Consider the following 24,924-nt stretch of genomic DNA (forward strand, 5'->3'; position numbering starts at 1 on the left):
GGTGGGTGGGTAGATGGGTGGGTGGATGGATGGGTGAATAGAAGGGTAGGTAGATGGGTGAGTGTCGAGTGACTCACTGAAATACTTAGCCGTAAGGTCAGGCTGGCTATAGGTAACCACAATGAGAAGGAAAGACAAGTTCACTTCCACTAGGATCAGAGGGAGAGGGAGGCATGGTTGCAAACAGAGAAAAGGTCTTGGGACTTGGAGGCTGAGAGAGGGCACCCTGGAAGTGGCATAGCACAGCATGGAGGCCAAGGTCAAGAGCAGCAAAGCTCAGATGTGGGAGGGAGGGTGTTGCTGGTTTAGAAGACAAGAGAACAGAATGGAGTTAGAAGAAACAGAGTCATAAATGCTGAAGTTGCTGTGGTTGCCGGGTGAAATGACAAGTGTGAGGGAGGAGAGTAAGGGCAGACGGCACTGCCTCCCAAAGAAACGAGGTCTTCAGTGAACTTGGCAGAAGATGGTCTAGAGTGTGTCTGACAAACAAACGCAGTCAGCCTTCCTCTTAGGCTTGTGACCTGGAAGGAGGAAGCGGAAGGGCTTTCACTAAGCAGGTCCCGAGCGAGGCACATAGCCAGTCCCTCATGGGGCTGCAAACGACAGCACTGCTGCTGCTGTCGTGTGGACAACACGCGGAGACGAATCTGGTTGTCCCCATTTACTGTTCCTCCTTCCAGAGATGGAATCTTAGAAGGACAGAGCCTCTGAGACCGCCTCTCCTCCATTACCCTACATGGCAGGGTGGATATCCCGCTGTGTCTCAAAGAGCCATTTGGGCTAACTTTACCTATGAGGTTTGGTTTACTCTGCCCCTTGGGGCCCTGGCCCACAGCAGCCACTCAGCAAGACAGCGGCTGAACAGGCCTCCTCTTCGGATTTCCTCGGTCTGCACCTGCTCTCTCAGAGACATGGCGCTCCCGGCTGCCCTCCTGCCTAAGTTCTCCCACGTTCCACTTCCTACTCACTAGATAATTCTACTCATATTCAGACCAAAAACACTAACATAATAAAAACTATTATTATCCATGCAGCTTAGCTGTGGGAATCCTGAGGATGGAGCACAAGGCCTGACCTTCCCCTCCCTTTCTGCACGTTGGGTGTTAAGGACTTAGGAAGACTTGCCCAGGAAAGCTAAGACCGTAGTTGACAGAGGAAACATTTTTTGCTGATATTCCCTTTGCAGTGCTCTGGGCTTTAGACAATAGACAGGAGAGAGGGAACGGCCTGTCTCCCATCAACCATGGGTGGAACCTGAAATCCCTCATCTCTGATCATCACAGTATCTCAAAGCTCTTGCTGGAAAAGCACAGAGAGGCAGAAGCCATGTTAAGTGAGGGGATACAGCATGAGGAATGGGGGTGCCACACGGAAACGAGAGCAACTGCTTGTGAAAGTGGTCTGAGAGCCATGTGGCCAGTGGCTCGCTCCAGGCACTAACCGAGAGTGCTCGACCTGGACAAGGCTACTCCCGGCCGGCCGTGGTGACAACCATGCAGCTACCCCGTGAAGGACATCAGCTCGCCCACCAACACTGATGCCTTTGGTCCTCTAGCAACAGGGGACCTTGGCTTTGCGTGGGCAGCTGGACGTCTGTTCTCAACCGATGACTCTACACCAGGCCTTCCAAGAACCCACTGGTAGAAAGGTTGCACCTCAGCTAAATTTGGACCTTATCCCTTCCATCTCTCCTTGCGTGGAACAACAGTGTGATTATGTGTCATTAATTTGAAGCATATTGTTTCCTTATTGGGTTATTAAGAGACAGTATCCTATACATTATTGGCTTGTGAAATATTATTATAAATTACAATTCGTGCAGTGAACCCACGTAGAATAAATTATCGGCAAAGGCAGTGTCAGTATGAGCACAGCTTGCAGCAAACGAAGCCCTGGGCTCCTGTGTCCTCAGTGGCAGCCTGGGCCTGTCCTGCAGGCCCGGAACACGGGCACGCCTCTTTCTAGTCTGGTTGGAGCGCTGCCTGTCTTTCTTGGGAACCAGGGCCCTCTGAGACCCCTGTGGGCAGCCGGGTATCTACTGCCAGAGGTCTCAGGCAAGGTCCCAGGGGACACACAAGTCCGGGCAGAGCCGGCGAGCGCATGGCGAGAACACGGCGGCTGTGGCTGCTCCCTACACACACGCAGCCCAGAAGCGCCGCCTGCTTTGCTAACTGCGGTATTTCCCTCACAGATGCTGCCCGAGACGCGGGTCTGGGGAACTCCCATCGCGGGATGAGGCTCTGCTCTGTGCCCGTGACTCCTGACCCCGGCTTCCCTTCACAAGGGCAGCTTCTGTTCTCCCTCCCTCAGGGCAGCAAAGCTGTTCTGCTCCCGCCTCCCAGGTCCCTCCCCTGCCCCCTCCAGAGGAGCAGGCCTGAAGAAAGCACTTCTGGGAGGGCCCCTGGCCCCCGTGACCCCACCACCCGGCGGAGCAGGCCACTGCTCCCAAACTCACCTGGGGCCTGATGGCCCAGCTCTGCACGGAGCCTGTTCCCCATCTCCAGGAGCTGTTCTTTCTCCAGGCAGAGGCGAAGGATTTTTCGGGCTGCCTCCTTCAGTTTCCTCTGGAGTCGGGGCACAGACAAGGTCTGTGGGGGCTGTGGCCCCTGGTCCTCGGTCCCTGTGGGTCCTTGGTCTGCAGGGACCTGTGGACGAAGCCACAGGCAGACAGCCCATAAGACAAGCCATCCAGGGGGGAGAGGGGCACGTGGGTGTGGGTGCAGAGCCAGCACCACGGGCGGACAACGGGATAAGGACCAGTGCGCTTTGGGAGTGAGATGGGGACGCCGCTTCCCCCACAAGTGGGGTGGGCGAAGATCACAAACCCCTGGGCCGGGCCAGGCCTGCTTTTGGCCCCTTGTGGCCCCCATCAAGCCCATGTCTTTCTCACGAGGACAATGAGGAACCAGTTGGAACCCATGCCGAGCCTCCAATGGGCCCCCAGGACCCATGAGGGCTCATGTCTGATTGGATCCCCTGCGTGGCACCAGGGTTACAGGCTGGGTGCACAGGTCACAGGTACCGGGGTCACCTGGTGTGGAAGGGGCTGGCAGAGGCCTGACAGACAGCCTGTGGTGGGCGCCAGCCTTCCTCCATACTTCCTTGCTGCCTGGACTCCATGCTGTGGGTTCACTGTGCCAGCTCACCACACGGCCCCCATACAGACACGCGGTCACACCCGGAGGGTGTTCAGAATGAGGGGTGTGTAGAGAGTAAGAGAAAAGGAAAGACCAAGGTGTGCGTGCCAGACAGAGGCCCTGGAGGAACCGGTGTCCAAGGCCCCGAGGGACGCAGGTGGCCTACTTAGGCATGGCTGCTCTTGACACCCGTGAAAAGCTACACTGTGCCCTGTCTTGGCCTCATGAGGTGGAGCCAGAACAGGAACCCGCCTGGAATCCCTGGAACAGACCAGCACGTTCTGTCCTGGCCCCATTTCCCGGTGTGCCTTTCCAGGGCTGGCAGGCGCCCGTGTACTCAGTGGCCTGGAGCCGTGGTGACCACACACGGGTGCCTCCAGTGCAGGCCGCAGGCTGGCTGGACAGGATGACAGAAAGGGGAGGAGAGTGGGAGACGGCCCTGTGGCAGCACAGCCCCCGCACCCAAATCCTGACCCCCTTCCCCCGAGACGGAGCGTGGGCCTGCTATCAACCGCGCAGGGCACTGGCCTCGCCCACGCTCTCCTGAGGGCCCAGGACATGACTGGGGTCCTCGGGCCTGTGGAGGGCCTGGGACAGACCTCGAGGAAGGGAGGATGGAGGCCTGGCCTCCACAGGAACACGATGGTGGGAGTCTCCTGTGCCACTTGAAGTGAGGAAAGATACTTTGCAAAGCCCAGAACATTCAGACGCTGAAGAGAAAGCTCGCTTCTGAGAGCAGACCCCAGCCCACAAGGCAGCCCCCCTGCATGGGCAGAGAGCGGACCCCACACGCGGGCCTGTGGCTGGGCTCTGGCTGGCCGGGGAGCTACGGCTTCCCAGGCCCTAGTCACCGTGGCTGCACACGGTGAGAGGGCGCAGCAGCTGGGGCCCGTCCTGGACTAGGTTTCTGATGCGATTACTTTTTTTTTTTTTTTTTGACAGAGACACAGAGAGAGAGGGAACACAAGCAGGGGCAGAGGGAGAGGGAGAGAAGCAGGCTCCCAGCAGAACAGGGAACCCGATACGGGGCTCCATCCAAGGACCCTGGGATCACGCCCTGAGCCGAAGGCAGACATGTAACAACTGAGCCACCAGGCGCCCCATCTGATGCGATTACTTTGACGGCTTTCTCAAGTCTGCCCACACCCACCATGTAACACTCATCATGACAATCCCGGGACTGCCAAACCACTGTGCGCTTTGGGGCCCCCACGGCCCCCACATGTTGGCCCCGTACGCCCTCGCCTGCTCGGGGGGCTGCTCCCAGAATCCTGGCCAGGGGGGTCCACCTCTGTGCAGCACAGGGAGGGCTTGGCCGGTGGAGGGGTCCTTGTGAGGGAGGATTCTGTTCCCAAGGGCAGCGGCGACTGTGCTCCACAGAGCCTGACGTCAGAACATGCCCCAACTCGGGGGCGCATAGGGGCGCTTGCCAGGGCTGCAGGAGCTCTCCCGGTGGACATTAGGGATCCCAGTCCTTCTGCAGGTTCCCAGGGGTGAAGGCAGAACTGGAGAACACTGCCCCCCAGTGGACCCAGAGCATCCCTCCCGCTGTGCTCAGGGGACTGGGAGGACCAGTGGACAGGAGGAGGCTTGCCGGGGAGAACTCTGGGGCTGTCAATCCAGTGGGCTGGGGGTCACTGGAGACACAACAGGTGCCGGTCCAGCACTGGCCCTGCTGCCAGCTGGAGAAGGGGCTCCGAGTTCCTCATGGGCCCTTGTCCTAGGCTGGGGGCTGAGGGGCCTGCCTCCACCTGGGAGAACGTCAGACCCGCACGGGAGCTGCCAGGGCAGCGCTGCAGCGGCACTGGACCCTCTGCTTCGTCACCCTCGGCCCCACGCGCCATATGCATTTCTTCCTGACCACAGACAGGAAGCTGGAGACATCGTGCTCGTCTACACCTCGATGCTTCAGTTCGTACTTCCGAAAAATGGACGATTCTCCTCGTAACCGCAGTTACAAAAACCAGACATTTACCACACGTACAACACTATGACCTACCACATGGGCTGCACGCAACCTCGCCAACTGTCCACTCGTGTCCTGTAGTTTGTTTCTCCCGTCCAGGGCGCAGGACCCCACAGGACATCTGCCTCGCGGGTCCCTGCAGGCTCCTGACAGGCACAGTCCACAGCGCGGGCCCCCTGATTCGAGCGCATCACTTGCGGCTGGAGTCAGCAGTAAGCTGTGACCCCCTGCGCAGTGGGCTTCAAAGCCCAGGATATCCCTCCGTCCCGGCGTCCATGACAGGAGTGCATCTCAGTGAAGGGGTGTCTGCAGGCTGCCCCCCTGGACAGTTGCTCTTTTCCCTTGTAACTGAACCATTACTGGTGGGAGACACTGAGTCACAGCCTTGCCCCTCCTTTGTGCATCACGATGGCTTCCCGGCGCACAGGCCCTCCACACCTGCAGATGATGTTCTGGCCAAGGACCAGCCCTCCCCTTTCCTCCCTCTCCTTGTCAGCAGACCTGGGAGTCCCACTTACTGTGTGGCCAGGGCCTGGGGCCCTTCCGTGCCTGCGTCCTTCTGCCCCATCTCCATGTGTCCATGGTGGAGCCCGCCCCTTACCCTTCTTCCTCTCAGCAGAGCGAGACTTTCAGTAACCGGGCTCTCGGCACTGGTGGCGCTCAAGGCTCCTGGGCTGCCAGGGTGCTAGCCCTCCTGCAGTAGAGCTGGGCTGGGCACAGCCACTGGGTCTCCTGTGCCTCGGTTTCTCCCCAAGGTCACAGTCACTTCAGCTCTAGCCTGTCAGTCAGAATTAAACATCTCCATTTTAAATCCTGCTGATGCACACAATTTCTTCCGTCTAAGCAAGTGGGATCTGTGAACCAGGCTGCCAACAGAACCCCTAGTGTTTCTGACCTCAGGGCCGAGCATGGGCAGCACCTGGAATGAACAGTGGACACGGGGTGAGGCAGACGTGCTGCTCACCAGCCTCTGTGGCCCCATGGCCAGGACGGTGTACTCGAGCTGAAGGATGGCAGAAGGCCTGGCGCGGGGCCGGGGCTCTGGCTATCCAGGTGGCGTTTGCTGAAGGGCAGTGCAGGCGGTTCCGGGTCCCACCTCCCGGTGGCCCCTGAGGGCCTCCCCTCTGCAGCCATTCTTCACCTGTCTGTCCGTCCCAAGGCGCGTCTGGGCCCTCCTGTTGTTCGTGAGCCAGAGAGGAGCGGACCCGCCCTCCCCTCCGGTCCTTCAGGGCCGGATGTCGTCCGAGAGCCGAGTCCCCCTTGTGCTTCTCAGCACTACCTTCTACGTCCACGCTGCTGCCGCCGGAAAGCTCTCCACATCTCCCAGACCCCATGGTACAGTCGTAACTGCAGGCCCCCACGGTAACGAGGTCACCATGGGTCACCACAGGTAACCAGGAACTGCAGTCACCATGGGTAACTCAGGTCACCGTAGGTCACCACGGGTTACCCAGGAACTGTAGGTCACCACGGGTAACCAAGGAACCGCAGTCACCACAGGTAACCCAGGTCACTGTAGGTCACTACGGGTAACTGACAGAGTAAGAAAGCAGGCACTTGACAGCATTTCCATCACAGCTGTCAGTCAGAAGAGAAGTGGCCTGTGCGTCACATCTGTGGGGACGGCTGCCACGGGTCTCTCTCCACAGCTCAGAACTGTGGCTTGAACCAGCCACAGAGCCCGCTGGGCACCAGGTGCGGACGGGAGCCCCGCTGTCATCACGAGTGCAAGGGCGGCAGCGTCAAACACTCTAAGAATCCCCACAAGGGTCCTCTCCAAGGAAAAACCCAATTTTGCTTCAATTTCAGGGCCCTCTTAGCAAGTCAGGGTCTCCGTTTTAGAGGAAACAGAACAGCCCTCTTCATATGTGTGCTTTTCTCACACTGGAATTTTTTTTTTTTTTAAGATTTGTTTATTTTGGGGGGAGGCAGAGAGAGAGAGAATCTCAAGCAGACTCCCCGTTGAGCACAGAGCCTGACGCGGGGCCTGATGTCACGACTGTGAAATCGTGACCTGAACTGAAACCAAGAGTAGGACGCTTCACTGACTGAGCCGCCCAGGCGCCCCACCTACGCTGGACTTTTAAGTGGTGGGAGCCCAAGGCCTGGAGGCCGCGGACCAGGCCCGAGCATGAACGCCGAGGCAGACGCAGGGGGAGTGGGAAGCAGCACGCCAGGGGCCCGGGACGGTTCTGCAGACGGCCGCTCGGGTGACTTGTGCAGCAGGCCCCAGACAGCACAGTGGGAGCGGGAGCAGTCGGCACAGGACACCTACCTGCCTCCCAAGGGCCACCTTGTCCAAGGCTCGCGGCCGTGGCCGGTTCCCGAGGCGCCCCTCAAGCTCAGCCACCTGCCCCCGCAGCTCCGACACCTCCAAGTGCAGCTGGTCCACCTCACGGGGGAGCTCGTGCTGGACGGTGTCCGCGTCCAGGGGCCGCTGCAGCACCTGGGGGGCCGTTTCGGGGGCCAAGTCAGGAAAGGGGGTGGGGGCTGGGGAAGGGAGGGGGGCAGGGAAGCAGAAGGCTGGAGGTCAGAAAGCAAACGAGGTTGTCAGTCTCTTGTCTCTGGCTCAGCAGTCACTCCCCACACCGCACCCCACCTGCGCCCTGCTGTGTGGACGCACGTGCCTACGGCAGAGCCCACGCTGGACCCCGAGGCTGGCTGGGGAGGTCCAGGCCTGAAACTGTCTGGACAGAGGCAGAGGGCCTAAAACCCTCTTCCTGGGCCCAGTTCAGGCGGAAAGAAACATGTAGAAAATGCAGGTCACCAGTAGGGGGCAATCCGGGGCTTGGGACCCGAGGTGGTGCGGAGGCAGGGGTGAGGCCAAGGCTTTGAGGAGGAGCTAACTGACGGGACTCAGGTTCCAAAGAGAAGTCCCAGGAGTAGGCGGCCTTGGTAGTTACAGGTCGGCTATGAGAGCCCCAAAGTGGGTCCGGCCAGAGCTCCAGGGCCAGCCCCTCACTCTGGCAGCTTCTCTGGACAACGTTTGTTCTCCTGCTGATACAAGGAAGAAAAGAGCAGGGGACAGAAAGAATGACAGCCCCTCTACACTCTTTTCCATTTCATTCTCAGGAAGAGACAATACGTTCCCATTCCAGGAACTCCTGTAATGAATTCCTGGTGAATACGTTATTCTCTGAATTTGTCGCGCACACACCAAAAAAGGTGACCATTTGGTAAACAGACACTGTTAATTAAAAAACAAACAAAAAACACCTTGAGGTGGGTATTTTTCCCCGTGATAATCATAACATCTACGATCATCAAGAGAAAATTAAAAGCTTGTATTTAAATGTTTACTCCCTGTTTGCAAAGTGTGTGTGTGACATCCCAACAGTGGGCAGAACAGGAAGCAGCAAGTCTGAGCGTCTTGTGCCCCCGCCCCTCATGCTGTGAGGAGAAAGAGGAGAGCGGTGAGTCCCCTCCATGATGGCAGTGACACTGCTCAGTCAGGACAAAGCGCAGCCTCCTGGAGCACCACCTGCAGCCGCTGGAAGGCTCAGACGCAGAGCACACGAGGCAGCGTGGTTTATGTGTTTATGGACTTAGGACATGTGAAAATGCTCTCTTCTTGTTGCCTCATGAAAAACGTATCTGTGCAAAAGGCAACAGGATGGTGTAACACCAAAGTACAAGCCGTAAGCAAATACAGACAAAACAGGGCGCCTGGGCGGCTCCGTCGGTGAAGCATCTGCCTTCGGTTCAGGTCATGATCTCAGGGTCCTCGCTCCTGCTCGGTGGGGAGCCTGCTTCTCTCTTCCTCTGCCGCTCCCCCTGCTTGTGCTCTCTCTGTCTCTCACTCACTCTCTCAAAAAAAATGAATAAAATCTTTTTTAAAAAATAAATTAAAAAATACAGACAAAACTGGAAATCATAAAAACTAAGAACATCTGTGTTTTGAAGCACATTATCAAAAAAGTGAAAAGAGAAGCCTTAGAATGGGAGAAAAATTTTATGAAATATACATCTGATAAGGGACTAGTATCCAGAACATACAAAGAAGTCTTAGGACCCAACATGAAAAGACAAACAACCCAATCACAAATGGGCAAAGGGTCTGAACAGGTTATTTTTCCAAAGAAGACACACAAACGGCCAGTGAGCCCATGAGACGATGCCCCCATGACGAGTCATCAGGGAAGACGCGGACCCAAACCACGTGAGGTACCATGTCTCACCCACCGGATCGGCCAGAATCCAGGGACAGAAAATGGGTCACGTGGGTCAGGACGTGGGCGGTCGGGATCCTCACACGCGGCCAGGGGGACACGAAGCAACACAGTCGCATGTGAAAACGACTTGATGGTTCTTCAAAGAGCGAAATAAAGACTGACCATGTGACCCAGAATCCCATGCCTACACATGGACCCGAAAGAATGGGAAGCAGGGCTTGTCAGGTGCTTGGATACCACGTTCACAGCAGCATTATTCACGGTTGCCGGAAGGTGGGAACAACCAGGTGTCCCTGGGGTGAAAGGGTCCACACGGTGTGGGAAGCACAATGGGGTATTACTCGGGCCTTCGAAGGCATCAAGAACTGATTGATGCCACCACCTGTGATGAACCTTGAAGCCATGGCGCTGAGGGAAACGAGCTAGTCACAAAAGGACAGCTCGCAGGACCCCAGTCCCAGGAGAGTCATCCAGCCCACCGGAAGGACAGACGTCCCCAGGGGAAGGGGTATGGGGTTGGTGTTGAATGGGGACAGTTTCTGTTCAGGTGACGGAAAAGTTCTGGGAATATTAGATGGTGGTGACATTTATATGGTATTGTGAACGTGGTTAATGTCAATGTACGCTCGAAAATTGTACACTTTATGTCTGTATATTTTACCACAATGAAAAAAAACACCAAAAAAAGAGAAATTATGAATTTGAAGCAATAAAGCATGGGCTGTGACCCAGGGCACACGTGTGACAGGGCAGGGCTTGTGCCCCAGGAAGCAGCGGGTTCCAGCCCAGCGCAGGACCGTGGCCTGACCCCAGACAGGCTGCTGCGGTGTGTGGACACGCCCATCACCCCGCATGCTCCCGCCACAGCTCGGCGCCCGGACTCGCTCAAGCACGTCCCGAGCGTGTGGCCGGCATCACACCCCTCGGCAGGGGTGTGAGGCAGGGAGTTCCTGCTGTGCGCTCCACCACGCGTGCTGCCCCTCTCGCTCTGGACTCATTTACCAGGGCTTCCCGTGTGCCTTCTAGGGACCACAGGTGACCTCACAATAACCCCTTCTTTGCAGGGAAACTGAGGCACAGAGGGTGAAGCGGTCCAGTGGAAGACCTGCACCGCACAAGTGTCGGGGGGAGGCCATACCTTCTGCTTGAGCCGGGCCACCAGGAAGTCCACGAGCTGTGCCCTGTCTCTGAGCCTCCCGAGCACTAGCCCAATGGACGCGCCACCAGCTGACACAGCTCCTGCTGCAGAAAGAGTGATTTTCCTAGAGCCTGTCCGGGGGTGGGGTCTGCGCCGTCACCGCCCTCCCCTATGGGTGCCCACCGTCACTGCGTCCACCTGGAAGCCAGGACGCTCTAGAGCTGAGAGGAAGGGCCGAGTCCCCACAAAGACTGACAGGCGCTGGGGATGACGTCTCACCCCCGTGAAAGCCGGGGTCTCTGCAGGACAGCAGTGCAGCCTTGCCACCTCGTGCCCGGTGGAGGCCGGTCTGCAGCAGCCTCCCAGTCACTTGGGAGTCAGGGAAATGTTTCTACGACCATAGGTCAAAGAAGGAATCGGTGGAGGTTACAAATTACTTTGACCCGAATTATCATTAATACACTGCTTATCAAAACTTCTGGAATGCAGGGCTGTCCGTCTGGCTCAGTCAGTGGAACAAGCAACTCCTGACCCTGGCTCAGGTCACGATCTCAGGGTCCTGGGATAGAGCCCTGCATTGGGTTCCCTGCTCAGTGGGGAGCCTGCTTCTCCCTCTCCCTCTGCCTGCTGCTCCCCCAGCTTGTGTGCTCTCTATTTGTCAAACAAAATAAATAAAATATTTCTTTTTAAAGATTTTATTTATTTATTCGACAGAGATAGAGACAGCCAGCGAGAGAGGGAACACAAGCAGGGGGAGTGGGAGAGGAAGAAGCAGGCTCATAGCAGAAGAGCCTGATGTGGGGCTTGATCCCATAATGCCAGGATCACGCCCTGAGCCGAAGGCAGACGCTTAACCGCTGTGCCACCCAGGCGCTCCCAAAATAAATAAAATCTTTAAAAAATTATAAAAACAAACAAACTTCAGGAATCCACTGAAAGCTGTCCTTTCAAAGACACTTACAGCCATGGGAGCTTACTGTGGAGGAGAAGGAAGGCAAAGTCAATGAGCTGAGTATCTGTCTCAAAAAATGAGAAAAAGACCAACCAAATAAGGCAGAAGAAAGGACAGAATAAAGCGAATATTAGACACCGAGGAAGCAGAAAATGAGCGTACAATGTAGCTGGCTCCTTGAAAGGCTTTTTGCAAAGATAAATCCCTCATAAGACTAAGCAAGAGAAAAAAAGTCAACAGAAACAATACAATCAATGAAAACAGATTTATTACTTTAAAACCTACAGAAGTTGAAAACTCATAGGACAATACTATAGACAATTTTTGAAAATTTGGATGAAATGGGCAGTTTTCTAGTAAAATATAATATCAAAAAGTGACACACACAAGAAAATCTGGATCGTACTTTACTATAAAAAAACAACGAATTCACACTTTAAAACCTTCTCAGGAAAATCCTAAACCCAGAGGGGCTCAGAGTTGAATTCTATTAATTGGTTCAGGAAAAATTAACATAAGTCTAATAGAAACTTTTTCAGGAAACAGAGAAATAGGGAACATGTCCCAACACATCTGAGGCCAGAACTGTGGTCCTGAAACTTGACAATGGCCATCATGAGAAAGAAAGCGTACAGGCCAATGTCCCTCAGAAACATAAACATAAAATATCCGTGAAAGAATAGATCACGTGTTGAGTTTATTCCAAAGATGTAAAGCTGGTTTAACATTCAAAAACCAGCGCAAGCTCGCTGTTCTGGACAAGACCGCGCGTGCGCGCCCCGTCCCTCTCCTTCGGTGCAGCTGAAAGCCCAAAGCAACTGTGAGGGGAGGCCCAGCGGGTGAGGGCCAGGGGCTCTAGGGACGCTCCGTGGTGGGCTCCACGTCCTTCTCCTTCATGTATTTCCCAGCTTTGATGCTGGAACAGCCACAGCCCAGAACACCAGGGAGCTCAGACCAACAAAGGTCCCAGCCAGGCCTGTTCCCTTCAGCACAGGGGCCAGGGAAGGGAGACTCCGCAGGTGGGCCTGGTGCAGACAGAGGCCCACCTGCACCAGCCGCCTGCACCCTCCTGGGAAGAGCATGTGGGGAGCATCATGGGGGGGCTGAGGAAGGAATTCCTTAACCCTGTGCACCAAGTCCCGGAGGGGCCCCCGGAAACCAGGCAGCATCCATACAGCCCAAGTGTTGCCAGCTGAGCCCTGCGGCGGCAGGGAAGGCGCCAGGACTTCAGCGGCCTCGGACGGCACACAAGGAGGCTAAGCAGAAGAGCATCGTCGCAAAGGTGCTGGGGACCAAGTGGCTGTTCGGACCCAGCCCAAGAGAGTGGGCCAGGACACAGACGTGCATTGTGCCCGAGAAAGGTGGGGGACCGGTAAAGCAGAAGAGGAATAAAACAGACGTCGCACAGATGGGAGGTTTGAGCACCCACTCGATACGCGCATGTCACAACCCAGTGTCACTCGTCACACCGACAACCAGGAAAATCCCAACTCGAATGAAGCACTGAGAGGACAGACATCGGGACTCTTTTTTTTAAGATTTTATTTTTATTTATTTGACAGAGAGAGAGAGCACAAGCAGGGGGAGCAGCAGAGGGAGAGGGAGAAGCAGGCTCCCCGCTGAGCAGGACCCTGGGATCATGACCTGAGCTGAAGGCAGACGCTTAACGACTGAGCCACCCAGGTGGCCCAAGTTGATACACTCTTAAAACAATGGAAGAAGAAAAGTTTCAGCAAAGAAATAATGAAAAACAAAATGGATCTTAGAACTGAAACTGAAATAGAAGTCCCACCGAAGGCTCCGGAGCAGCATGGAGGTCTTGAAGACAGATGCAGAAATTACACATCTGGACAAGGGAAGAAACAGACTGAGAAAAGTCACAGAGCCATGGGCACCCGCAGAAGAACAAGAGAGCCAGCGTTTTTCTCGTCAGAGTCCCAAAGGGAAAAAGAGCATGGAGTCAGGAAGACACATGCAGAAGTAATGGTTGAAAATTCCCCAAATTTGGGGCGCCTGGGTGGCACAGCGGTTGGGCGTCTGCCTTCGGCTCAGGGCGTGATCCCGGCGTTATGGGATTGAGCCCCACATCAGGCTCCTCTATTATGAGCCTGCTTCTTCCTCTCCCACTCCCCCTGCTTGTGTTCCCTCTCTCGCTGGCTGTCTCTATCTCTGTCGAATAGATAAATAAAATCTTAAAAAAAAAAAAATTCCCCAAATTTGGCAAAGACAATAACCTTCAGATTCAATGCCAAACAGGATAAGCCAAAGAAACGTGTGCCCAGACACACTACTGTCACGTCTCTGCCCCGAGCGACAGACTCGGTGTGCGGCTTGTCGGGGACAGTGGTTCAGGCGGCAGAGGCCTTCTCGGAAGGAAGCGGCACCATTAGTTTAAGGGCTGAAAGCCCCTCCTCTTATACCAGCGAATACCTTCCCTTCTCCAATAAAGGGAAACCAGGACTTGCCGTAAGAGTGGATGACGTGGAACCCGGAACATCGGGATTCAGGAAGGACACGGGCAAAGGGCAGGTGTCCAGAGGAACGTCACAGACTCCACCGTTCCTCCTGAGTTTTTAAAATTACGTTTGAAGGTTCAAAGCAAGAGCGATAACCCTGCCTGAAGCGGTTCCTGATGTAGGAGAGACGGTGTTTGCCACAGCCACGCGGGCTCGAGGCCCGGGCAGCAGGCAGGCCTCCACCGTCCGCTGGCAGCTGCGCAGTGCGGACGGGAGCTGGCCGTGGTCCTGCAGCCACTGAAACGGTGTCCTCAGCAACCACAGACCAGTGACAACGGAACATAAACAAAGTTCGGACGACCTACGAGCAGGAAAGAAGTCGCCAGGGACAGAGAACAGGCCAGAATCCGCGGCTCACACTCACACAACAAGTGCAAGCGTGGATGGTGCAAATATGTCGGTTAATTCAGAAACTGACCCTATGTGCTGCCTACGGGAAATTCACTTCAACTGCGGCAGAGGCAGGTGAAAAGGGAACAGGATCCTGAAGATACACTGGGCAGACACGACCAGGGGAAGGCCAGGAGAGCTGCCTGCAGGAGGGGACCTCTCTGGGATCACAGAAGGGTCCGTCCCCGTCACAAACAGTCCTAGGGCTGCACGTAGGCATCCAATGACAAAGCTTCAAAACACATTAAGCAGAACTGACAGAATCGCGATAAAATACAAAGATCTGCCTTAGAACAGGAAGAGAAAGGAATTTCCTTACTCTGATCCCGCCCCCCCATCCTTACCAAATATTAAAGTGAAATGTTGAAAGTGTTTCTCTGGGCTGAGGAGGAGGGCCAGCTGTTACCCACATCATATGGAGAGTCCAGCCAGGAAACATAATACAAGAGAAACAAGTCACACACACCGGCTTTGGGAAGCCAGCCAGCTCCTGGGCGGAGAGCAGGCCGTCTGGAGGCGGCATGTCCTGCTCCCTCCCTTCTCTCCTTGTAAAGCATTGGCTGGGCAGCTCGAGGGTGCTGCCTGGCCTGCATGCGTCCGCTTAGTCCCCCGAAGTGGGCCCTCCACCGGGCCAGCACCCCAGCTGGGGTGAGGGGGCATCTGCGTGGTGTTGGAGCAGGGGTGGGGCAGGGAGACGCCCATACACGGGGGTGAACAGGCGTAAACACTTTGAGAATGGCCTGGCCTGCGGACTCCTGGGGAACGGAACAGGGGACCCGCGGTCTGCGATCATTCCTTCACCTGTCCATTTGCATTTCGTGCACTTTCTGTAGGGTTTATATTTCAATTAAAACAAAGGCAGTGTTACCAGGGCAGAGCACGTGACAGGACAAGACAAGACTCTTACCAGGGACTTGAGCCGAGGTGTGGACGCTGGGCTGAGAGTCAGGGTACGAGGAGGACCTCTTCAGAGGGTCGAACACATCTTCTACTTGTTCTTCCAGGGCTTTAAATTTATGCTTCAGATTTTGTATTTCTGTTTCAAGGACCATAATGTGATCTGCCCCCAAAAAACAGTAAATACACAGGCACACACGTTTACATGTCCCTCCACCGTCACCAGGGCAGAGGCCCACTCAGGCCAGTGCCGCCTACTTCCTGCCCGCCCCCACAACGGCCCCTGGCCTCGGTGCTCTTCTCCCCTCCAGTGCCAGGCGCTCACTGAGGAGGGTTTCATAACCCGCAGACACTCAGCGCCCCCTCAGGCCCGTGTGTCTCAAGCATGGACTCGTGCTCCACACTGGTGGAACTGGCCCTCCACTCACAGCCACTCCTGGGCCCCTCCTGACCGCACACGGGGTGCAGCCCAGCTCCGCTCCAGCATAAGACGCCCCGAGGAGAGACCCAGTGTCCGCCAGCCCTGCACTGCCCGCCACTCAAACACAGTGCCCAGCTGGCTCCCCATGCCAGCAGACTCCCGGCTGGATGTGCCAAGCACACCCTTCACTTTCTCCTTCCCTGTTATCCACATGCAAACACTGACTTAAGATGTTCTCTGTCAGAGGAAACGCTGCTGTCCTACTTTGAAGTGATGTTTTAAACCACGTGTTCATTGGTAAGACTCCAAGTGAAGCCCATTTCGGACCCAGTGGAGACCCGTGTCCCCTTGCCCTCCCCTCCCCTCCTGTAGCCCTCGCCCGTGCTCACCAGGAACCTCGGCTGCTGCCTCTGGGCTGGGACGGGGCTGCTCTGTGTCGGAGACCTGACCCCCTGACGGGGCAGGAGGAAGAACGTGGTCACTCAGAGTCTCCATTTCTTTCCTCATCTCGGCAACAGCCCTTCGTAAACTTCTGTTTTGCTCCTGGAGCCTCTGGATCTCACTAGATGGAAAACTTTCCCTGATTTCTTCTTCATGATGCCTTAGGAGCAACTGTCAGAAAAGAAAGAGAATGCTTACAGCTACGGGGGAAACCTGCGTCTCGCTGCCCGTCCAGAGCCGCCATATCCACGCTCCCCCTCGTCTGCCCTCCCGGCTGCAGGGACCTTCCGCCTAAACTGACAATGCAAATCTTCTGGTTGTCGCAAAGACAAGACTGCTGTTTGCCAAAGGCAGCTTTCACTGAGAAACCTGCGGACCCTTCCTTCTCGGTCACGAAGCCACCCTCACCCACTGGGGCGGCGGGCGTGGAAAAGACCGGCAGTCACTGTGCCGGGAGGAGGTGGACGACATGGGGCTATCACCCGCTGCGAGGGCTGCTTGCGGGCGTGCGACAGAGCAACGCTGTGGGAGACAGTCTCGGTGGCTCCTTGAAAGGTGAAACACTTCCACCCTGGGTGTTCGCCCAAGAGAACCAAAAACATATGTTCACCTGAAAACTCGTACGTGCGTGTTCACAGCAGGGTTTCTCACAGGAGCCAGAATGTGCACATACGAATGCCTACCAGTGGATGAATGAATTAAAAAAATGTAACACAATGGAACAGAAGGAATGAGGTTCTAACACACGCTAACCCATAGATGAACCACGAAGACATGCTACGTGGTGGTCAAAGACTTCAGCGCAGTTATAAACAGAAACACACTCAAAGATTTAAAGTAAACAGGACATAAAAGGAAGAGGAATGGAAAAAATTTTAGAAAAACCAAACAGCATCTGCAGAGATGAGAAATACATTATTTGAAATAAGAAACACGTGGCGAGGACGGCCTGAGAGCAGAGCAGACGTTGTAGGAGGAAGGGTCTGTGGGCACGAGCACAATGCCGAGTGGCAGGCTCGGCACAAGACGTTCTTTATTCGTAACAAACTGATGAAAACATAAGTCCACAGATCCCAGTCCACCGAACCCAAAGCAAGATAATCATAAAGAAAATCACACCAAATAGCACATCATAATCAAATTGCTAAAAAAGATCAGCGATAAAGAGAAAACTCCCAAAAACGATCAGAGTAAAACAGCGTATTACGTGGCGTGCACAGCACGGATACAAGGTTTCTGCCGACTTCTCGTGACAGCCTCTGAAATCCATGAGACAGAGGACTGGTGTGCGGCGTGCAGGAAGGGAACACGCCGACCACCTTGCAACCCTATGGGCAGTGGCAGCATCCTTCAGAAATGACAGTGACCACAAGGGGCTTGCTGCAGCAGGGCCTGCAGCTGGCTGTAAACAACCAGAAAATCAGACACGTTCCTGGAAACGCCAGCACGGAACCGGGATACCTGAGGCACGGGCCAGGAAACGCAGCCCCGCGGACTGCCCAGTTCCGGGTCTGAGCCCGAGCAGAGGCCCCTCCTTCACGGACATGTGCCTGCCAACCGGACTGCCTGGCCGCTATGCTAACCGTGTGGGCGGGCAGGCCTGCCGGATGCCCCGGCGGCCACACACGCCCCACGGCCCCCAGCTTTCCTTCCGACTCGTCGCTGGCCCCTCTCAGCTTGCCCAGTCCTGCAGCACCTAACCACCCAAGCTCAGACTGAGGCACCGACACACCTGTGTGGCCTTAGGATGACCAGTGCTGATGGTCTTGGCGGCCGCAGGCAAGAGAAGGGCCATACGGTAAAATACACAACCATTTACATTGTGTTTTGAAGAACTACAATGACATGAAAAACAGTTGTCACAGAAGTGGGAAAAAAGACTCCAAATTATACAGCACAAGCTGAACTATATCAAAATAGTACGTGCACGGGAGCACGTACAAGACCCGCAGGGAGAGGCGACTAGAGAAACACACCAGAGTGCCCGGGAGGGCCAACCATGGGGCACTTCCGCGTTCTCTGTAGCAGTAAGACTGGCCCGTGTTGAGCCAGCCGCAGGCCGGGCACTGGGTCACGGCCCCCCATCAGTGCTCTGCGAAGGGGACGCATCACACAGATGAGTCAATGAGGTCTGACCCCACCACCACACTGTCTCCACGCTGCCACCGCGTGCTCAACCCGCTACCCCGCCATGCTCCGGCCACTCATTCATTCCCCACGAAAGCGCCAGGGAGGCTGCGAGAGGCAACCTGCTTGGACCAAACAGGAGCTGGATTGGGTTAGACCTTGGGTCCGCCTGGTTCCGGAGGCCATGCCGCTAAACTGAAATTGCTGAACTCTTGCAGTGGCCACACGTTACTTCTCCTTCCAGAAGGAAGCAGCTCTTTCTCTACTGAACACAGACCCCAGCTTTCCAACGCCCTCCTCTCCCCCGTCACACCCTCCACGGGCTCCTCTCTGCACCTGCTCTGCGTTCCGGCCCCTGTTCCTCTGCCCCACTGCCGCCGTGGACACTGCAGACAGGAAGGGCAACCTGCTTCCCTGCAAACCCCCACCTCCCTTTCCCGTGCCCATCGGCACGTCGCCCACAAAACCTCACAGCTGCCCCAGAGCAGACACCACAGCAGAGCCGCGTGGGACCTGCTGCTGGCCTGGCCCTGCTCAGATGCTCCCTCTGCCACCTGTGGAGCAGGGACCACCCTTCTCGGACGGAATGGCGGCATCAGCCCCCACACCCCTGGGCAGCCCGAGAGCCACGATCTCCTCTGTGACATGGCATGGCGACGAAGCCCCCATGACACAGGCCGCGTGCTCCCCTGAGCCTGTACCGGGAGGGCCTGTGCTTCGGAGCCTGAGACCGTCACCGCGGGAGGGCTGACGCGGTCCCTGCAGAGGCTCCACGTAACCAGGTGCCCGTGGCAAGATGACGCTGCCACACAAGATGCGGCCCATCAGCTCAGCGGTGATCATGCCGGCCCATTCGCCCTTTCCCATCGCCTCCTGATAGACCCGCCTGTTGCCCTAACCTCGTGCTGGCCGAGAGGGCCCACCTACACCAGACAGGCAGCAATCTCTGTCCATGGACAGCTGCAGCTTTCCCAGGTGGCCACATCATGAACCTGCTAATGGATATCACACCCCACGAAGCAGGGACACCCACGGGACTCAGCTCAAGGCTTCATCCCACCGTGTCTGCCGGACGCCTGTAGAGAGCCCTCCCGCCCCTAGTCCTGGCTCGGAAGCCACCTTGGACCACGGGGGCATGCCAGCTCGTGCTTGCGGACAGCCTTGTGGAGTGGGCTGCTACGTCCCACTAGCCTTGGCTCCAGGACCCCTGCACAGAATCAAAGGTGTGAGCGTTTATGGACAGGAGTGGAGTGTTTTCTCAGCATGGCTGGCAGGATACGACTGTCTTCATGTGACTTCCAGGTCAGCCCTCGGATGCTCAGCTCCCAGCCTGCCTCAAACACTAACCACAGGGTGAGTGCCAGCCACGCAGGGCACAGCCAGAGGCCGCAGGGCCGCCTTCCACTCTGAGACATGCGTGAGTTACTGCCAGCGAGAACATGAGCTGTGCATGTGCTCTCGACAGCCTGGCTAACATGGACAGCAGGGCAAGCCGGCCCACAGACATGGCACTCATGCCTGCGTTTGCCCTTACCCCCCTGGCTGACGCTGGATGAGTTGGGGGGAAAGGGCTGCACTGCTGGAAAGTTCCCTTACCGCGAACAACTGGGTGAGTGACTTCTCATCAAGGGACAGAGGTTGGACTACTGGACACATGGGCCCTAGAAGCAGGAGGATGGTGTCTGACACTGCCCCCAGCACTGCCCCGGAAGCCACCTCCCCTGCTGGGTTTCCCAGGTTTCCCAGCAACACGGCTTCCCTCAGGGGCCTTGAGGAGAGACTCGTGGTGGGCTGGGGCTTCCTGTGACGCTGACTGCAGGGTATGTGCCTCAGGCTGGAGGCAAAGGCTCCCTCAGGGACTGGCTAGAACCCTTCCTGCCTTTTCCAACTTCCAGCATGGACCCACACTCCTCAGTGTCCCTCGGTTTGGGGCTCCGTCACTCCCATGTCTGCCTCCGTGGGCGCCTGGCCTTCTCCCTGTGTCTCTGTCTTCCCCGTGCTGTGCCTTTTATAAGGACTCCAGCCATATTGGATTAGGACCCACCTGCTCCCGCGTGACCTCATCCAACCTGGTTACACCCACAAAGAGCCTATTTCCAAGTAAGGTCGCATCCCCAAGAGCTGGCAGTCGGGACCGGAACCTGTCTCTTCGGGGCTGCCGTTCAGCCCGCAGGCCTCTCACGGTCAGCATCGGGCTCTGGGCAGCTATCTGTCAGCAAGGAGATCTTTGTGGGGAGAACATGGCCATGGCTATATGTGGGCGGCTCAGACACCACGTGTGAAGACGCATGTCCCTGGTCTAAATTCTAGCCCTTAGTTCTGTCCTTCCTGGAGAGACGCACCCTTCAATTACAAAGGGCCCTTGGCTGCACCCTGGGATTTCCCTCCGGACGTCTGACGGTACCCCACATCCTTCAAAATCAGCACCAACACCAACAGGAAGCATCCTTTGCAAGTCCTCGGCTCTGTGGCCAGTGACGTGGCAGGAAGGACACTGGTCGCCCTGCCACCCGCTTATTCCTCCCTGTGAGCCTTCGCACTGCCCTGTGTTGCCGAGGCCCGAAGGAGCCTCCATGCTCATGTGCCACGTCCTCCCCAAGGCTGTGGCTCCCGCCCAGCTGTCCACACAGACGCTGGGGCAGTTTCCTGCGTTCTGACAATTCTCACAAATGACCGAGACAGGATCATCAAATGTCAACCCTGACTGTGCTTAAACTTAAAACTCTTGAGAGAAGAAGTGGCGGTCCTGGCTTCCATACACGGGTCAGGACAAGTTAGGAACACATATGCATACTTTTAGTAACCTCCACACCCAATGCGGGGCTCAAACTCATGACCCCGAGATCAAGAGTCACATGCTCACAGACTGAGCTGGCCAGTGCCCCAAATTACAAATGTCTTAACATTGGTTAGGGGCTGGGCCTACGGACATGTGGCCACAGTACTGTCTTGGAGGAAACCTTGCCCACCTGGGTCCCTAAGACAAGCCAGACGTCTGAGCAGCCGCTGCCCTTGGGGTGGGGATGGAGACCAATGGGAAGGGCCGCAGGGAACTTTCTAGGGTGACAGAAATGCTCCATATCTTGCTGGAAGGCTCCGGTCCTGTGGGCACATTCACGGCAAACACACTGACCTGTGTGCACCAAAGATCTATGTGTCTCACTGTGTGTCAAACAAGACAAGAACTGTTCACGGGCCTGGAAAAATCCTGCAGCCACCCTTCTGCTCTCACTCCCCCAGCCTCTTGCTGCCCCTGCCCCTCTGACCTTGGACCTGGAGCCCAGCCCTGCTCCTTCTAAGCTGTTTTCTAGGGTCCCAGCCTCTCGGGCCACAGCACCGGCCTCAGCATCAGAGATTCCAAGGGCCAGGACACAAAGTTCTCAGGCAGACCCAGCACAGGGAGGTACTCAACCAGTCCCTGCGGACAGGATCACGGCACACAGAGACCCACCATGACAGCTCCACGGGGAAGGCCACAGCAGCAAAGTGACACTAACCATCTGTATGGCAGAAGGGAGTGTGGGGTTTTTGAGATTTCAAGAACTAAAGATACAAAGAAGAGTCTGAACAGAGTTACCTCAGCTCTTTCAGGCGTCAGACTGGCCCCTGTTGCGCCAACAGACACTGGAAAGGAGTAGGGCTGAGAAGACAGACCTCCAGTTGGGTTCTGTGTGGCCCTATTCTCCTATGGCCGCTGTTGAGGGAAGCCTCAAGGAGCGGGCTGCTGGGGCCGTGGGCGTTCCCGGGCGAGGCTCAGGGAGGACAGCAGCACTGACCTGCACCTCCCTCTCAGGAAGGAGCCCACGTGTCCTCAAGGCCTGCATGGCCTGGTCTCTCTCTAGGGTCAAGGCCTTCAGCACCACTTCCTGGTCACGCAGCATCCGCTCTGTCTCCTGGAGCTTGGCAGCAACCTGGGAAGAGATGTGGGACTCAGTTCCCACTGGGAGGGTCACAAAGCAGCAGTACCAACTTTTGGGGTCCTTCCTGGGAAGGAGACCGCAGATGTGTGAGCAAGCAGCCCCCGTGGCCCAGGACCACGCAGTGGTCGGGGCCGGTTGAGCGGCCGCACCAGGCTCGGGTATGGCCCTTTCTGCCGGGTCCCCTGCACACAGGAGCCAGGGATCCTCCCAGCACTGGCCAGTTAGGGAAACAAGTAATACAATAAAAACTAAGATGCTGTCAAAGGCTGTGGGCAGGACAGGGACACCTCTCATTGCTCTAATCTTTGTTGTTACACGTCACGCTGCTCAGTGAGGCTCGGCATGTTCCTATCCAAACGACAGTGTGGTGAGAGCCCACAGCCTTCCGGGAGCCGCGGGGCATGCTCCCAGGCCCTCCCAGCGCAGGACGAAACCTGACAAGCTTGGGGATGCAGACCTGATCCCGCGCCTCGGTCAGGGCCCGAATCAGATCTTCGGACTTGCGGTAGTGGTCCCTCTCCACACCGTCACAGCGCTGCCGCCAGTCGAGCTCCAGCTGTGCCTTCTCGCGCTCCAGGCACCGCTCCCTCTCCACAGCCTCCGACAGCTGCTGTTTGTACCTCCAGGGACGGGAAAGGCACAAAGGTTAATGTCTTGCACATGAAGAGCAAAGGAGTGCTGCAGGCAACGGGGTGGGGGGGGGGCGGGGGGCACAGCCAGGAGGAGTCCGCAGTGCGCACGCGGAGGAGACACGGCACCTGTGGGCAGACTGGGGTTCAGAGAGCAGCCAGCAGGGACTCCCAAACACCGAGGAAACCAGCACCACGAAATATCATGCTCAAGAGACAGAAGAATCCATTCATGAGAAGAGAAGGGAAGAAAGCCAGCAAACTCGGGGAAAAGGGAGAGAGAAGTGGTTCCAGCAGAGAAATGTGAGAAGGTCTCAGAGCGACCACCACCGCAGAGCTCAGGAACGTGCGCAGAGTGGGCTGAGCCAGAGAGCTTGGAGCCGCCAGCACAGAGAGCCCTCCAGAGCTCAGAGGACTGACATCCATCAAAGAGCAGGTCCAGAGAGATCAGAATGGAGGAAACAAAGCAGAAAACCCAGCACAACTGGGGGGACGCAGTCCTCGGACCAGAAGGGCTCACCAAGCGCTAGGCAGGGGGAGCTTCACGGAACCACACGCACAGACGCTGTGTGCACTGTTGAGCCCTAGGATGAAAGAGAAGCCTAAGGGTGAGAGACAGTGAGTGCCAGATGGGCCCCAGGCTTCTCGTTGGCCACATGGGGGCAACGCATGGCGGGGGCCCTGGACGACCTCCCCCAAGGGTGGCCAGGCTGTGTGCACGACACGGTGGGTGTGCCCCTGATCAGGTGAGGCCGTGTGAGACCCTGTCCTGCCCACTGGAGGGAGTTTCCTGCTGGCCTTGAGAGTAGCTGCCGCGCTGTGAGGCCACTGTCAGGACCTGCGGGCGCATCTGCGGCTCACAGCCACACGGAAGGGCCTCTGCCACCACCCTGGAGGAGCCCGGGAGGAAAGGGCAGCCTGGCCGATACCGTGGTCCCAGCCTAGTGAGACCCTCTGCCGGGGACACAGCTGAGCCAAGCCGGACTCCTGACCACAGAGACCGAGATGATACGCGGACGTAGTTACACCCACTGAGTCTGTAGTAATTTATTCCAGAGCAACGATAAAGTAATACACAACGGGTTTAAAATCCAGGGGAGACGGGGCGCCTGGGTGGCACAGCGGTTAAGCGTCTGCCTTCGGCTCAGGGCGTGATCCCGGCGTTATGGGATCGAGTCCCACATCAGGCTCCTCTGCTATGAGCCTGCTTCTTCCTCTCCCATTCCCCCTGCTTGTGTTCCCTCTCTCGCTGGCTGTCTCTATCTCTGTCGAATAAATAAATAAAATCTTTAAAAAAAAAAAATCCAGGGGAGAAATGATTTAGAATTTAGCCTCCTAAACCCAGCAAAATCAGCACTCATACAGGAAGGCAAACATGGGACATCTTCAGACACAAAGGCTCACAGCAGTGGGACAGGGCTTCGAAAACTGTGCTGAAAGCCCACTTGTTTATTGTTTTAAAAATTTATGCATTTATTTTTGAGAGAGATAGAGAATGCGAGCTGGGGGAGGGGCAGAGGGAGAGAATTTCGAGCAGACTCCATGCTGAGTGCAGAGCCCGACTTGGGGCTCGATCCCAGGACACTGAGATCATGACCTGAGCCGAAATCAAGAGTTGGACGCTCAACCAACTAAGCCACCCAGTCACCCCCAAGTTGTTTATTTTTAAAATGTCCACGGAGGGCCAATACTTTATAAAATGCCAGGAAACGCCACAGCACCGTCCTGTGACCATGAAGCTTCAGAATGCCCGTGCTCCCTGCCCTTGGGTCCCAGGGAGCAGGCACAGACACACAGAATATGTTCTCTGTGCACAACAGAATTAAATTAGAAATCAGTAACAAAAAGATATCTGGAAATCTCAAGATGGTGGGAAACTTAGCACCAGATTGATTGATTGATTGATTGATTGATTGATTTTTCTTTCTCTTTCTTTCTTTCTTTTTTAAGATTTTATTTATTTGACAGAGAGAGACAGCCAGCGAGAGAGGGAACACAAGCAGGGGGAGTGGGAGAGGAAGAAGCAGGCTCACAGCAGAGGAGCCTGATGTGGGGCTCGATCCCAGAATGCCGGGATCACGCCCTGAGCCCAAGGCAGACGCTTAACGACTGCGCCACCCAGGCGGCCCGCAACAGATTTCTAAACAGCCCATGGACCAAAGAAGAAATTGTAAGGAAAATTAGAAAGTATTTGTAACTGAATAATGTCAAAATCTGT

At 56.2% G+C, this 24,924-nt stretch overlaps 1 protein-coding gene across 2 annotated transcripts in view; it reads right to left on the reverse strand.

Annotated features, from left to right (window-relative positions):
* CCDC57 (coiled-coil domain containing 57) overlaps nucleotides 1-24,924 on the reverse strand; it is a 99,159-nt gene that overhangs the window by 43,642 nt on the left and 30,593 nt on the right. Inside the window, exons 10-18 of one of the 2 annotated variants that reach the window (XM_034641042.1) lie at nucleotides 22,535-22,697; nucleotides 21,934-22,068; nucleotides 21,735-21,797; nucleotides 16,641-16,709; nucleotides 15,979-16,201; nucleotides 15,179-15,331; nucleotides 10,414-10,517; nucleotides 7,379-7,549; nucleotides 2,456-2,645 (exon numbers count right to left, since the gene is read on the reverse strand). In XM_034641042.1, the coding sequence (XP_034496933.1) occupies nucleotides 2,456-2,645; nucleotides 7,379-7,549; nucleotides 10,414-10,517; nucleotides 15,179-15,331; nucleotides 15,979-16,201; nucleotides 16,641-16,709; nucleotides 21,735-21,797; nucleotides 21,934-22,068; nucleotides 22,535-22,697 (1,271 nt within the window). The remainder of the gene's footprint in view (nucleotides 1-2,455; nucleotides 2,646-7,378; nucleotides 7,550-10,413; nucleotides 10,518-15,178; nucleotides 15,332-15,978; nucleotides 16,202-16,640; nucleotides 16,710-21,734; nucleotides 21,798-21,933; nucleotides 22,069-22,534; nucleotides 22,698-24,924) is intronic. The other variant, XM_034641043.1, reaches the window with a different exon arrangement.

Source organism: Ailuropoda melanoleuca, chromosome 13 (genome assembly GCF_002007445.2).
Source record: "Ailuropoda melanoleuca isolate Jingjing chromosome 13, ASM200744v2, whole genome shotgun sequence".
NCBI lineage: Eukaryota > Metazoa > Chordata > Mammalia > Carnivora > Ursidae > Ailuropoda > Ailuropoda melanoleuca.